At 41.5% G+C, this 10,508-nt stretch overlaps 2 protein-coding genes across 3 annotated transcripts in view; one reads left to right on the top strand and one right to left on the bottom strand.

Moving 5' to 3' along the window:
• The first annotated feature begins 887 nt into the window (after positions 1–887).
• ccnt2b (cyclin T2b) lies at positions 888–7,845 on the top strand. Of its 2 annotated transcripts, XM_008428588.2 has the most exons (9): positions 907–1,257; positions 1,693–1,774; positions 1,861–1,989; positions 2,882–2,942; positions 3,045–3,107; positions 3,284–3,329; positions 5,368–5,531; positions 5,826–5,896; positions 5,973–7,845. In XM_008428588.2, the coding sequence occupies exons 1-9, from the start codon at positions 1,100–1,102 to the stop codon at positions 6,999–7,001; spliced, it is 1,803 nt and encodes a 600-aa protein (XP_008426810.1). In that variant the 5' UTR covers positions 907–1,099; the 3' UTR covers positions 7,002–7,845. The 2 variants fall into 2 exon arrangements, 1 of the variants encoding a protein (XP_008426810.1); XR_535449.2 differs by lacking the exons at positions 5,826–5,896; positions 5,973–7,845 and having other exon boundaries at positions 888–1,257; positions 3,284–3,654; positions 5,368–5,456.
• Positions 7,846–8,727: 882 nt separating this feature from the next.
• The window catches only part of zranb3 (zinc finger, RAN-binding domain containing 3), a 98,841-nt gene continuing 97,060 nt past the window's right edge, over positions 8,728–10,508 (bottom strand). Inside the window, exon 23 of the mRNA XM_008428541.2 lies at positions 8,728–10,389. The gene's annotated coding sequence lies outside the window, so the exon portion shown is untranslated. The remainder of the gene's footprint in view (positions 10,390–10,508) is intronic.

Genomic DNA, 10,508 nt, shown 5'->3' with positions numbered 1-10,508 from the left:
ACAGATTATTGCAGGTTATTTTACATCAAACAGGTCTAAAAAGTCAACAAAATGTGTGCTCATAATTCACATTTTACAGCCACACAATATTTTCCTTACATATACGCCTTCTTAATCAAATTGTATAATAATTAATTGAACCTGGCTGCATTGTTTGAAAACTAGGTTTAATTGAAATACTTTTTTGTAAAGTGTCTTAAGGTGGGGCTGCACAGTGGCGCAGTTGGTAGAGCTGTTGCCTTGCAGCAAGAAGGTTCTGGGTTCAATTCCCGGCCTGGGGTCTTTCTGCATGGAGTTTGCATGTTCTCCCTGTGCATGCATGGGTTTTCTCCGGGTACTCCGGTTTCCTCCCACAATCCAAAAACATGACTGTCAGGTTAATTGGCCTCTCCAAATAGTTCCTAGGTGTGAGAGTGTGTGTGCATGGTTGTTTGTCCTGTGTGTCTCTGTGTTGCCCTGCGACAGACTGGCGACCTGTCCAGGGTGTACCCCACCTCTCACCCGGAACGTCAGCTGGAGATAGGCACCAGGAACTCTCCCGACCCCACTAAGGGACAAGGGTGAAAGAAAATGGATGGATGTCTTAAGGTGACATATTGTAAATTAGCTATGAAGAAAAATGTAAGTTTCATAAGTTTTATGTTTATGCAAAACATTGATTTGGAGAAGTGTTTCTTCAACCTTAATTTGCTATTGATGATATATCTTTTTCATTTTATACTTTAAGACAAGAATTTGCAAATATTTTAATATTTTTGTCTGGTTGTTTTGAAATATCAAATCAGATGTTTTGATCAGTATTTTTAACCAAATACAGATTTACTCTTAGTTTAGTAATTTACTTGACTTTATTATTTTTTTCTAAAAGGTCACTTTATATTTTTCCAGTGCTTTTAATCTTCCATAATTGAATAAATTAAAGCAAAATGTATTTTTATGTTTTCTTGTTGTAATTTGCTCCACCGACCACTGGTGTCGCTGTTGCAGAAATGCACAATTTCCCGGCTTCACACTCGGCTTCTCGTTACGTCATTCCGGTGCTCCGGTCGCCTCGCTCCCTCCCGGTGCTAACACCGTCGGGCTTGGCCGTGGGAGCGTAATGGCGGTGCACCGGGGACCCTCTACGAAATGGCTGTTTACCCGGGAGCAGCTGGAAAACACCCCGTCTCGACGCTGCGGGATAGAGGCGGACAAGGAGCTCTCCTACAGGCAGCAGGCCGCTAATCTGATCCAGGACATCGGCCAAAGACTCAACGTGTATCCTTTGTGAGGGCAGCGGCTAACCGGTTAGATGCGGTTACCGTGAGCTTACAGCTTCTCTTACTTGGTTTTTCTCAACGGTTTCTACTCTTTCAGTAACAAATATGTATTTATAACTAAGAAAAGATGTGATCAAACCAGGATATATTGATGTTTACGAGTCACCAGAGTAGCACAGGCCTGTAATTAGCTTAGCTATTGTTTAGTCTGGTTCGGTTTCTATTGTTAGCATCGACACGTTTTATATATATCATTAACAGCCAACAGTACTTTAGAAATAGACATATAATCCACCAGGAGGTGGAGGCTTAAGCACCAGTTTCCCCCCTGATTTAGCTAATGTTACGTCAGTCGTTTTCCTGGGTCGAAATTTCTGGCTAAACGCTGGTTTCCTCTACGTCATCCTCCTTTCTTCCTTAACTCCTCATACAGGTCTCAACTAATAATCAACACCGCTATAGTTTATATGCATAGGTTTTATATGATCCACTCGTTCACCAAATTCAACAGAAATGTAAGTACAACAGCAGTTCGCCTGCTATTAACGCAGACTTGTACGTTAATAGGAGTAATTAACGCTGTTTCCATCGTCATTAACAGATAATTTCCCAGACGACGTTATTCCTGGCAGCCAAAGTGGAGGAGCAGCCCAGGAAGCTGGAGCACGTCATTAAAATAGCCCAAGCCTTCATTAACCCGCAGGACCCCGTCCCTGACACTAAAAGCAGTGTAAGTAATCCAATATTGAAGAATTGATTTTGGTTTTGGCTGGATCTCTATGGTGTTACTCTAAGGCAATCCAGTGTTTCAAAATCATTTTAACCAAGAGAAAGTAAAAGGCTGTGACCGTGTGGCTGATGTCATTTTTGCTTTGTGGTGAAAAATACAAGCCTTTGTAAGAAAAAGTGTTTGCTTTTCATCCCTACTCCAGTCTAGATATATTTAGAACAGAGGAATGTTCTAGAGCAGTGTTTCTCAACCCTCCCCCCCCCCTGCTCCGCATGTTTTAGATGTGCCTTTATTCCAGAACAGCTGATTAAAATGATTGCATCACCATCAAGTGCTGCAGAAACCTGTTAATCACCCAGAGATACAATTAAGGTGTATGGCAGAAAGGAAACACCTAAAACATGCAGGGCAGGGGGGCGGTGAGGACCAGGATTGAGAAACACTGTCCTAGATCAAAGCCAGTCCTAATCAGTAAACAGCTGATACTTCACCATCTTGGCATACCAGTTTGAGTCCATCTTTTTTGTATTGCAGTGGAATTGTTTGAACTCTTCTCCTGATTGGTATTGTGAGATTCTTTTCATGCTTTGTTTGCTCTCTGTAAACTATTGACATAGATGGGAGAAAACCCCCACTGTGGCTGCTGAACTGAGTTCATCCAGCCTTTCTGTAATTAGAACATTTGCAGTTCCGTATTCACAGATTTTTCTAGGGAATGTAACTCCAAATTCTTCTTTGCCAACTATATACATATATTTTTATTCAAGTTTTCTCTCAAACACACAACTTTGTGCTTTAATTTGACTGCTCTAAAACATTACCTTGCTTTGACTTTGATAGTACATGCAGAATAAGATGCACATTTTGCTTTTCTTTCTTTTTATTTTTTCAGGCATTCCAACTGCTGGCACAAGAGCTTGTAGCCCTGGAAACGATAGTGCTGCAAACGCTGGGTGAGAAATCCACCTCGTTTTAAAGTTTGCATCGAGTCACTGTTTATTTATTTTTTGTTGTTTTGTTTCACATCAACATGTTTCTTTTTATGTTGGTTACAGGTTTTGAAATTACAGTTGATCATCCTCACACAGATGTTGTGAGGTGTTCCCAGCTAGTGCGAGGTATTGCCATTTTTTCTTTCAAAGATTTACAGTAAATCAAGTTTATTTGAGCTAAAGGGACCTTTTATTTTATTTATTTTTTTGTTTCATGGATTCCCAAACTACAGCGTGCATGTTGTGATGTAAAGCTTGTTATATAAAAGAGTTTTAACGCATCTTTCTCTCTTCTTTTACAGCAAGCAAGGATTTGGCACAGACTTCCTATTTCATGGCTACCAACAGGTTATTATCCTGTTCCCATTCTTGCACTGTAATGGCACACTATGGCTTCCTGTCCTGCAGGGTCCCCCTTCCTGTGTCCAACGCCCTGCGTGCAGCCTGGACCCTGGGAACCCCCACGCTGGGAAGTACCGGCCAGGCTGCTGTGTGCGGTGTATTGTACAGGGGCTCAGTGTTGGCACAGAGGGGTTGAATGCACAGTGTGGAGTGTAGTGTTGCTGTTTGCCTCTCAGGGTTGTTTGGTACCGAGTGCACATGTCTAAAAAACACAAACGGTAGCCTGAATATAGATTGCCGCTAAAGATTCTTTAACTTATAGAGTTTCTTGGTAAGTACAGTTCAGTTTTTTTCTTTTAATTTTTAATTTTTTTCTGTATTTTTTAATTATTTTTTTACCCATCGTTTTACAGAAACGACAAACTATACTGCAAGCTAAAAGATTCTTTTTTCTTCTTCTTTTTTTTAACTTAAAACCCCATTTGTACTCATTGTATAAATACATGGAAGAAAAACCGAACAAACGTACGAAAAAGGCAGAACATTTAAATAATGAAAGCATGAGATGAAACATCCTCTTTTTTTACTACTGCCATCTGGTGGCAGTGTTGGTAGCAGCAGGTCACTTCAATTTGCATGCAAACTAATACAACCTCTTATTAAAACAACATATATAATTAAATGAATAAAAGTGAATAAATAAACCAGGTGATAAATAAGTTAAAAACATCTGTATTGACCTTCGGTTTATGCTTTAAATAGTTGAATTTGAAGAGTCTTTCAAGGTTTCTAGTGTTTGTTCTAAAATACTTGATAATCAAAAAATATCAGTGCCCATCTTTTTTTTAATTGGATGTTTGCTTTAAAATAAATATTTGGCTGCAGTGACTTAATCTTGCACTGAAAAACAAAGAAATCCAGTTTTTAATTTGAGTACATTAATATAAAATCCAAATTTAGAGATTATTTTGAACAGACTGAAGCGTGTCCCATTAAATTTAAATGTAAATGTACATAATTTTGGTGTAAATATTTAGTTAAGATGTATTTCTACCAGTTCACTCTTGGTTAAGGTGGAGGATTTGCTATGCTGTTGGGTCGGTATCTTTTAATGACATATTTGATTATTTTGTCATTTTTAAATGTTTACCAAAAACATTTTGCTGTTAAAGATTAATCTGTTTAAGGTTTTTCCATTTCTACCAAGGGTGCCAACAAATAACTGGGGGAAGTTCTAACTCTGTAAAACATTAAGTCAACCATATGTGTTTCTTAGACATAAGATTTGTGCTTTGTGCTCTTTGCTAATTTTTTAAAACATAGTTTTATATTTAGAATTTTTACTTATTTGTATGTTAAAAGAGGGGGGAAATGTTTAATAATCTTAAAAACCTTGAGTAATTCCTACTTTTAATATGTTGTCTACCTCATTGCAGAAAGTATTAACAGAAATAACGGCCATTATTTAATTACTTACCATGTGCTATATAGCTTTTTGGTTATTTTCGGCCTGAAATGGAGAAACGCGTACAGAAAAAGCAACCGATTTCACACAAATTAAGGCTTTAAACCTTAAATTGTCAGGAAGAGACCAAAAACCAGTTGAGAGAAGCAGCAGAAGAATCTTTTTCCCTTCAAGAGGACTTGATGTTCAGCAGTGTCTCTCCACTGGTCCGTATCCACAGTTTCTATGGTAGCCAGCTGTGGCAGGTGGAAGTACTCAGCCCATTTAGCTTATTTGTTCCCTATTTAATTTCCTGTATCACCGCATTCTGGTAGCTAACTTTTGAATGTGTGCATAAACAAAATGACATGAAAGACAGTATTCCTGGTTCATACTATCTGCAATGAAGACTTTATTACAATAAACTCCCAGATTTTTAACACCATGTCATAGATGTTTTTAAACATTTTCCAGTTCTAGAAGGTAAGATGATAATTGAAAATGGATGTTGATACTTAGTCGCTGTTTGTTGAATGAGCTGGGTGATCTTTTCTGGACACAGTGATGTATCTCTGGGGTGTGTCATGTCTCTTCTTGCAGTTTGCACCTCACCACCTTCTGCCTGCAGTACAGGCCAACAGTGGTTGCATGTGTCTGCATCCACCTGGCCTGCAAGTGGTCCAATTGGGAGATCCCGGTGTCCACAGACGGGAAACACTGGTGGGAGTATGTGGACCGCACCGTAACGCTACAGCTGCTAGATGGTGAGAATGTAAAACCATTGTGATTGCAGTCTAGAATTTAATTTAAGGATGAGAAACGAACCACGCATCTCTCAGTTGGGTTGTTTTTCCATATATTTTACAAAACATCCATCCATCTACTTATCCATCAGTTCATCGAACCATCTATTCTCCATTTTCCTGGTCCCACAGACATCTGTAGAAATATCTCCTGCAAATTGAAATTGTTGTAAAAGAACAGAGAACCCTGAAATAGAGTCTGTTGTGTATCAAATTATTGCAGATGTAATAGTTTGTCCTTTTTGTTGCTTCCAGAGCTCACCCATGAGTTCCTTCAGATTCTGGAGAGGACGCCCAGCAAGCTGAAGAGGATACGAAACTGGAGGGTAAGTTCAGAATGATCCACCTACATGACCTACAATGATGCGTTTATTCACAATGCTCTGATCTGTCCCTCTGCAGGCCATTCAAGCAGCAAAGAAACCAAAGACTGAAGGCTCGGCTGTGGAGAGTGCCTTCCAGGGAACGTCCTTAGACGGCCTTCCTGGTGTAACCAACTCCTTCTTCCCCTCCACCTCCTCGTCAAACTCCTCAGAAATGTCCAGCCTGAGCTCCATAGCCGCCTCTTACCCCATGTACCAGCAGCTCAGCGACCAGTTCTCCCAGCCTGCCCACTCAGACTTCACGCTAGTCAAACACAAACACAAAGCCACAGCCGCCGGCTCCAGCAGTGACCACGAGCCGCTGGGCGCCGCTTCCTTTTCACGGCCGCAGAAAGTCTTGACTCTGGAGAAGTACAGGGTGAAGCAAGCAGGGGAGCTGGCCTTGCAGAACGGCGTCAAGGAGGAGCTTGGCGCCGACGTTTATGCTCCCCCGGCCGTCTCCTCGCACCACCACAAGAGACGCTCCCAGCAGCAGCAGCAGCCGCAGGCCGGCCAGTCGGGTGACGGCAGGCGGGAGAAGGTGAGCTCAAAGAAGCCCCGGCTCGCCTCTTCCTACGCCGAGAACGGCTCTGTCACAGGCGAGGAGTTCAAAATGAGAATCAAGGTTTCTTCGGATCAGGGCGCCACTCTGTCGGGGAAGGACAAGCACAAAGAGCACGGTGGACACCGCCACTCCAAACACAGCCACTCCCACTCGTACTCCATCGGCGGGAACAGCAGGGTGACGGCCGACGGCGCCGCCTTCTCTGTCCGAGCTTCTGGCGGCCATTTTAACGACAGCAGCTCCTCCGGCTCGTCCCGTAAGAGACAGCATGCCGACTCTGGCGGCCACAACAACCACCACCACCACCACTCGTCCTCCAAGAGCAGCAGGTCCTCCAAAGGAGGCGTCGGCTCGGCTCACTACCCGTCGGACGGCGGCCAGAGAGCGATGGAGCTCCACGACGGGACGAACGGCGTGCTGCTGTCCAACGGCCAACACACTGACTACAAAAACACTTTTGACATGCTGGACTCTTTACTAAGTGCCCAAGGAATGAACTTGTAACTGTGAGTCCCTAGATTTATCTAGGATGAGGTTTTATAGAGTTTAAAAAGTGAAATTTATCCGTCTTAAGTTATCTGCATCACCCTCAGTTGTGTCTACACACTGATTATTGATGATTCCTATCAAACTATAGAGCTGTGTATTAATTCCTCGCAACACAAAAGAAAAAAAAACCATGTAAAAGTTGTTTTAGGAATGCAGCTGGAAAATAATTCCTTTAAACGTTATTTTAATGTGCACGTTTTAAGTCACAAAAAGAGGAAAAGGAAGGAAGAAGAAAAATGGCTGACATTTTGCTGCCTTTGTGACAGTTTACACTTAATTTTTTTGTTGTCCTTCAGTTTTGTTCCACAGAAATCTCAGGTCTTACACATTTTTTGATAAAAGAGAGAGAGCCTCCCTCCGGTGCGGTGGGGGAGGATGGATCAAACTTTTGTATCTGATCCAGAGAAAAATGGTCTGCTAACATTACAGAGTGCAGAACAAATGGGAGGCCCGATTTATTTGCTATTTAAAGGCCTACCAGAACCTGGTGAGCACTCATTTCAGAGCTACAGACGAAGCTAACACTGCTGTGGATGTGCATTGAAAACATAGCAGCTAAAATTAAAACAAAAAAAAAAAATCTCGTGATTGTTCTAGTCAATCGCTATTCAGTATGATAAATGTTATTAACCATCTGAAAATACAGATCTCTAAAGTTGTGTATATAGGACTGTAGTTCAGAAGTGTTGGTTACTGCATCAGTCCAAACGACTCCATTGTATTAAAATCCAAAGCAGACTGTATTGATGAACAAAACCTTATGTATTGGGAGCCCAAATAAAAACATGCAAAATTGACAGCCATTGTTTCCCATTTTCTTCTATTGACCAACATGAAGAGATGGAAAAAGGAGATTTTTTTGGTTCCTGCAGTTCTGGAAAGCCTAGATTTTGCTTTCTGCAAAAAGTGTTGAAATATAAAAGGCTCTACTGGTCATAAGAATTAAGAAAGTGGTGTAATCTTAATTTTGGTTGAGAACTTGTTTTACATCTGTTTCACTGATGGCTATCAATTTTTACACAAAAGTACAACGTAGTTTCATCTTAACAGCTGTTCAAAAGTTTAACAAATAGAGCAAAAATCCTGTCAGGGGGTTAATTGTCCAAACAGCAACGCCCAGGGACTCCCTCAGTGTATTCTAAGCCTGGCCGGCCAGCAGGCTTTACTTGTGCCCCCACCAGGCTTAGCACTGCTTATTGAAGTTTTTAAAATAATGTTTGCATTTTTTAAGACTTTATAGTTGATGTTCAAGTATTAATGTTCTAATAGCACACGATAATAAAGTGATATTTTAACATTTCCTGTCAACTTTAAACATTAACTCAAAAACTCAGCAACCTGCAGATTGCCCCGACCTCTGGGTTTAGCAGGTTTTCTGGGGGAAACCTTGAACGCCTCAACCAGAACAATGATGAAGAAAGCAGATACTGAAACCCTCAGAGCATCACGCCTTCATATCAAGACATCATTAAGCTGTTAACGCTGTAAAAACAAGCCTTGGATTTCATTATCCATCCATTAAAATGAAGTCTGAGTCAAAACAAACTCATTATGTCAAGATAATGAAATAAATGAGATGTTATTGCATAAAAATAAGCTGGATACCTTATTTCCATGTAAGAAAATCAAAACTTGTCACGACAAAAAACAAGGATAATGACATAAAACAGATTCATGCATCTTCCTGCTTCATGAATTTTATTTACATTAAGCAAAGGACTCTGAAAGTTAACCCCAACATTTAAACTCTTCAGGGTTCTCTGCTAAACTCTAACGATTCAGCCTTTACGGCTCACTTGTGGGCGGCACATAAATCCAGTTCCTGATAATTAACCACCGCCATCTGAGCAGACGCAGCGCTTTTCAACCAAGTATTGCCTTCTAATTTTAGAGAGGAAGACAATGGGGGGAAATTCAGCGGGGGGACGTCAGTGAAAACTCCACCATCTGGACATGCTTGCGTACTGGTGGGAGGGCGGTGATTTATTTTCAGCTACCTCTCAAAACGCTACGAGAGACGCCTACTGCGCGAAGATCCGCAGAGAACGAAGGGGGGGAAACGAGAGCCGCTTCAGAGAGCAACAAATCCCAGAATTAAGAGCCATCTGAAAGGAAAGCATCGCCCAATCTGCTGACTGCATGTGGAAGAATGTGGAAAATGCTTCATATAGATACAAAAAAAAAAACTTACATCCCTCACATAATATAATCTGAGCCGTCGTCACATGATTACTAGAGCAGCTGAGGCAGCAGATTTAACTTAATTAGTTACTAAACAAAAGAAAGGAAGGATTTCTTATGGCAAATAAACACATTTTTGTAAAGTTTTCAATATTTTTAGAATCACCTGGTGTGTTTTTATATGTATTCACCCTTAAATAAACCAAACTGCTCCCAAATGTCAGGTACAAACACCTGCTAGACAATTCAGATTTTTATTTCTAAGCATGAACTCATTTTCTTCCCCAACTGTTAAGCAGTATTTTTCCCAACACATCCGCTAGATGGCAGTGTTACATTTGGCCCCCGATCCAACACGGATCACCAACACATTCAGTATCATTTTTTATTTATTTTTTTAAAGGATTTTAGTTTTTTGAGAACACAAGATGCAATGTTGAATAACCTTGGAGAGAGGAAACGGCGAACGCTGGTTTCCGTGGCACAAATCCGAGGCGCCTGCCTCTCTCTCTGCGATCCTCACGCGGTCACACGCTCTGGACGTCATCCATCCAATTAACAGAGTCGGATAACTTTAGGACAGCGGCGGCAGGGGGAGCAGACACGTTCCAAGAAGCGTTAGAGCACCTGGTAATTTGAGGCATGGGGCCGATCCGAGGGCCTTTAGCAGAGCAGCGTGTGGCTCACTTTCACCCGCATGAGTCTTAATGCAAATGACGGGCAGGAAATTGTGCAGGAAAGTGGCATAATTATAAGCCATTGAAAGTCCATTGTCATTTCTGTCTGAGAGGTCTCTCTTGAAAAATCAGGAGCTGATGGAAACCTCTCCAAGCACCTGAGATAGAGCCGGAGGGGGAAAATGACTAGTCCTGAGCTGCTATTATACCATGCTATTGCAATTATATTCAGTGATTGGCAGCAGCATAAATTAGCTACTGTCTTCTTGGTGTGGTTGGCTTTATTTTTGCTCAGGTATCTGTTTTTCACAAGCGTCTGTATTCCCTTCGGCCGCCTGTTCCCGGTGAAAACAAGACATTTATTTCGCAGTTTAGCTCTGTAATTATTCCCTTTACTACCCCAGTTTCCGCTCAGAGTGCATCCTCTTGTGGCCTCAACACCAGAGATTCATGTCTGCGGTGGGAACCGCACAGCACCAGCTGTCCTTTAAAAAAAGAGAGAAAAAAAAAAACTGTTGATGTGAAATGTCTTCCTCCCCGCTCGTCCCCGATCATCAATTATTCACCAACTTCGACATTTGAACTAATTATGGAGCACCAATGG

This window comes from Poecilia reticulata, linkage group LG2, assembly GCF_000633615.1.
Source record: "Poecilia reticulata strain Guanapo linkage group LG2, Guppy_female_1.0+MT, whole genome shotgun sequence".
Classification (NCBI taxonomy): Eukaryota; Metazoa; Chordata; class Actinopteri; order Cyprinodontiformes; family Poeciliidae; genus Poecilia; species Poecilia reticulata.
Note: the sequence above shows the minus strand (reverse complement) of the source record. Positions and strands in the feature narration are given on the sequence as shown.

Excerpts from the sequence above, each read along its gene's own strand:
- ccnt2b (XM_008428588.2), top strand. The coding sequence starts at position 1,100 with ATGGCGGTGCACCGGGGACCCTCTACGAAATGGCTGTTTACCCGGGAG. Across the intron at positions 1,775-1,860 it reads TCACCAAATTCAACAGAAAT|ATAATTTCCCAGACGACGTT; the intron begins GTAAGTACAACA and ends CGTCATTAACAG. Across the intron at positions 5,897-5,972 it reads AGAGGATACGAAACTGGAGG|GCCATTCAAGCAGCAAAGAA; the intron begins GTAAGTTCAGAA and ends GTCCCTCTGCAG.